General features: G+C 48.3%; 1 protein-coding gene across 1 annotated transcript in view; it reads right to left on the bottom strand.

Annotated features, from left to right (window-relative positions):
• LOC107115158 (epididymal secretory protein 4-like) overlaps window positions 1–4,322 on the bottom strand; it is a 22,717-nt gene that overhangs the window by 7,939 nt on the left and 10,456 nt on the right. The window contains exons 3-4 of the mRNA XM_015416783.1: window positions 1,779–1,849; window positions 1,157–1,252 (exon numbers count right to left, since the gene is read on the bottom strand). Of these exons, the coding sequence (XP_015272269.1) occupies window positions 1,157–1,252; window positions 1,779–1,849 (167 nt within the window). The remainder of the gene's footprint in view (window positions 1–1,156; window positions 1,253–1,778; window positions 1,850–4,322) is intronic.

Raw genomic sequence — 4,322 nt, 5'->3', positions numbered from 1 at the left:
TTTGTTGCATTTGCACTTTAGTTCTACCCCTAACAGCCTTATTGCTCAACTTCTTGCAGACCCATATATTTCTACTTGGTCACAAATTATAGTGGAGAAAATCAAAACCATGGGAATTGATTTGGCCTCCCTGTACAATTGTGGTGAAACAGCTATTTTGCAGGTGGTACAGAGGAGGCTTTGGGATATGGAAGCCCAAAAAATTAATGCTGGGAGCTATGGAGTCTGTTCTCCACGCTCCCTTGACCCCCCCCCCCCAGGCTCTATGACTCTGTACATCTCTAATCTAACAATCCCACTTTATCGGCTGGTTTTTATGCTAGAGAGATTCAATCTATTCCCCTCAGCTGTTGTTTTAGGCAGATATAGGGGTATCCCCTATAGGGACAGAACCTGCTATTGTCTCTGTAGTGAACCTGATTCAGTTGCTCATATCCTTCTACGTTGTCCTCAATATTCTACTATGCGTAGCTATCTGATTAGTCCCCACTTACCTACCACAAGGAACCCGACTGACAATGATCTTAAAATTTTATTGTCTGATAAGTCCCCGGCAATTACTTTGTCTGTTGCCGAATTCTTAGCCTATGTTTGGAAGCTTAGGGTAGGGGTGTACAAGCCTTAACCCCCTTGTATTTTTTAGAATTGCTATATTCTCATCTGAGTCTATTATTTCCGAGAAGTTTATAAAAACGATTCCTTGTTGGTGCAGCATGGTGTAAATTGTTATAATCCATTACTTCGTGCTATTTATTTTCTATTTGTTTCATTGTTCTTTTTGCTGATGTGTTATGCCAATAAAGGTCTATGTATGTATGTTACTAGCGCTCCCACGATCAGATGCCCCACGTTTTCCGGATACTACTACACTTTCCTAGGTAGTTTTTTACCATGCATCTTCGGCAGGATGCCATGGATTGCCCACGGGTGTGCTACGCTTCCCAGATGTTGTGGTGTGATTGTGCACCGATAATCCGCCTGCCATTTGTGCCTTTACCATGGCAAATCCTCCATGTGAACAGGGCCTATGTTCTCTTTGGATGAAGGGCTTTTTTAACCATCAAAATGTACAATTTTCAAGAATTTTCATCTACACCCAACACATTTTCTTGTCCTATCCACCGCCAACATGCCCAGTTTCATCAATGACACTTACTTAAGAGATACAGGCTATAGCTATCTTTCACCACAACATGTACAATGTGGTAGCTTTCATAATCTACATCCACCATGCGTACGGTTTCACTGGTAGCTGAAACAGAAGACACCCATTACTTGCAGAAATCTCACTTCATACAGCTTCTAGAATTTGCAGCAAAATGATCAGATTACATTCAGGCAACTTGTTGAATAAATCCACTGCTCTGAGCACCTCTGAATACGGAAGCACTGTGCAACACTGACCCCCCACACACACACACACACCTGTATATGGGAAGTGACAATACCCCAAGGGAGGGCGGGAGGCAGAAAGCACTGGGATTTTTTTCTTGCAGTTGCCCCCTTCCTTTTGGTTCAGTCACCATTTGTAGGCAGTTGATGGACTGAGACGGGCACCAGGGAAATTAAACTGGTTCAGTTTTGACACCCATATTTCCCATGGTCATCTCTGATCCAAGAGGGTTAAGAAACAGTGCAAAAGTCTGCCAGACTTACTGATCAGAGGCAACAACAAGGAGCCTGTGCACTCCACAAATGGCAATACCTCTTCCAAGCTGACTTTGTCTCCCTGAAAAAGTCTCTTATCTCTCTCCAGTCTGGAAATGATTCATACTTACCAGGAACTGTGAAGACACCAGCTTGGTCTGTGTGCACCACGTTAACATCGGTCACCTGACATGCTCCATCTCTGAGGGAAGAAAAGGAAAGAGGTTGTTTCCACATGGAGATGATTCTGCTGCTGCAACTGCAGAGGCATCCACCATGGCAATGACAAGCAACATGGAAGTCTCCCCCACACTTTCCTTGCCGCTGCCTTCTGTGACTGTACCTTTCCCCCACTGCTGGAGGGTTTTCCCAGGATTTTTAAAAATGGGCCATAGAAATACCACTGTGTGAAGGAATGGTCTCACAAGACCCATTCCCTTCTGTCCCAGGAGCCTGGCAAAGCCTCCCAGCTGTCCCAGGTCTCTCTGCCTGATGGCACCACCCCTTTCCCTCTCTTCATGAGTACAGCAACTACACTCCTGGCTTGTAGTAACTGCTGCCACCAATAGGTCTGAAAGACTCTCCTGTTAGACAAACTTGCACATTTAGCAGTCTGCATTTGCACTGCTGTTTAAAGACTCTGCCTAGTTGTCCTGTTTCCTCCTTTGCTCCTCCTAGCTAACGCAGGGACCATCTATCACCGTTTCCACACCTTAGGGCTCACCATTTCCCTCCTCCTTGCCTCTCTTCAGAAAGCAAGACAAAATATGCACAGTGTGTTTACAGGAATTATGCTCTGAGCATTCAAAACATATTTGTTTCACAGCCAAATTTAAAAATGTGCATGGTCTGTAAAGCTGAACAAGGATAAAAAGAAATGGTGAAAACACTCAGACCTCAAAACCCTCAACTATATACTTTTCCTAACGATGTTGTTGCTAGGATAGGCTAGTAATAGTTGAAGTTTATTTATTTAAAACATGTGTTAGCTGCCTTTCTCCCTACATGCTTCCAGTAACCATCGTATCTTTAGCAAGCCCGTAGCCTGCGTGGGGCCCTGGGGGCCGGGCCCTCCACGGATTTTGCGTGGGCCCTCCCCCCCGATCTGCTCCCCCCTCCTCCCCCCCGCTGGCCCGCCCCCTCCCTCCTCCTCGGAGCACTCATAGGGAAAAAATAGAAGGTAGTAGACCTCTGCCTTCCTCCGCTGCTCCACGCCCCTCCTCCACCCAGCACTCATAAGGCGGGGCGGGGACAGCCGTCACATTTCCCGTGAGGCTGGAGCAGAAGGGAGGTTTGGGGGGAAAGTTAGCACGGAAAGGGCTTCCCTCGTTTGACTAACCCCCCCGCGCGCTGTTTACGTGTGTGCGTGCACGTCTGGATGGAAGAGATGCGTGTTCAGTGGCTGCTGCAGGTGAATGGCATGCGGAGCTGTGTGCGGTGCATGCATGGGGGAACTATAGGACTGGGTCTGCTTCTGGTCTTCGGGCACGATCCGGGAGAAGTGAAGCCTTTGCATTCAGCGTTCCCTGTGAGAGCAAGCTCATAGTTTTTTAGCCTCCAGCTCACACGTGTTGTCTTCGCTCAGGAAGGAGGGCTCCAGAGCAAACGAATGTATGCCGTAGCCAGATTGCTTGCTCAACTTTAATGCCAGCAGCTCACAAAGTAGAATCTTTGCCCACAAGACTCTGCAGCTTAGAGGGAGCATTGTTTGCATTGCAATCCCCGTAGATTTTAAGGAAAAAGTGCAGCAAGCGCTGACCGATCCTGGGTAGAATCTGCAAGGTTGACAGTGCAATCCTAAACAGAGTTACCTCGCTCTGAGGCTGTAGATAGGACGTTTTGGATATTCAATCGGAAGCGACTTGCCTTGTACTGAACACACACAACTGACCGGAAAGAAGGGGGAGATCTGGGGAGGGCTGCAGCAGCTGCAAGCAACCCCCACAAATCTCTGGCCGCAGTCAGCATTCTCTCCTTTCCCAAGAGTTGGCTGCGGCGATATCCTCCCCTCCCCCCCTCCCCACGTGACCAGCCCGGCAAGTTGTTCCCTGGGAGGGAGCCAGCGGGTCTGCTGCTGCCGCCGCCGCCGCCGCAGCAACAACAATAAGAGCGGCAAAAAATGAAATAAAAATTCCTGCCTACAGCTGCGCGAGGCGCTCGAATGGAACCGCGAGGCAGACCAGCTGCAGCAACAAAGCGGGCAGGAGGAAGGGAAGAGCAGAGGCTCTCTCATCCCAACCCTTTTCCTGCAGCCGCTCGCGGCTTGTTCCTGGACGGGCCGCTCCCTTGTGGGGTTCGACGGCTCCCTAACATGCCCCACGAACCCGGAGGAGGAGGTTTTTTGGAGATGATTTTTCTTAGAATGTATTGAAGAACAGAAGCAATTTAACCCTTATATAAGAAAGTGCACACATCTGTCTACCCAAAACATGTGCTTCCTGCGGGAGTAAGAAAGAGTCTGTGCTTGAGAGTTAGTGTGTCAGCTGTCAGCACTTAGGCAATGACAAGGGGTGCTTATCTCAGTGATCCTATCTTCCTTTAAAAAGGACCATTGCCTCACTTAAAATTGCACATCAGGCTTACGTTTCTTGCTGATCTTCTCTAGTGCTACCCACCCACACCTGGCAGTCGAAGTCTGAACCTTTAGTGACCCTCTGTTTGCTGCTATAATGGGC

Source organism: Gekko japonicus, unplaced genomic scaffold (genome assembly GCF_001447785.1).
Source record: "Gekko japonicus isolate JY-2015 unplaced genomic scaffold, Gekko_japonicus_V1.1 scaffold140, whole genome shotgun sequence".
NCBI lineage: Eukaryota > Metazoa > Chordata > Lepidosauria > Squamata > Gekkonidae > Gekko > Gekko japonicus.
The sequence above is the reverse complement of the archived record's forward strand: the minus strand, read 5'-3'. Positions and strand labels throughout refer to the sequence as shown.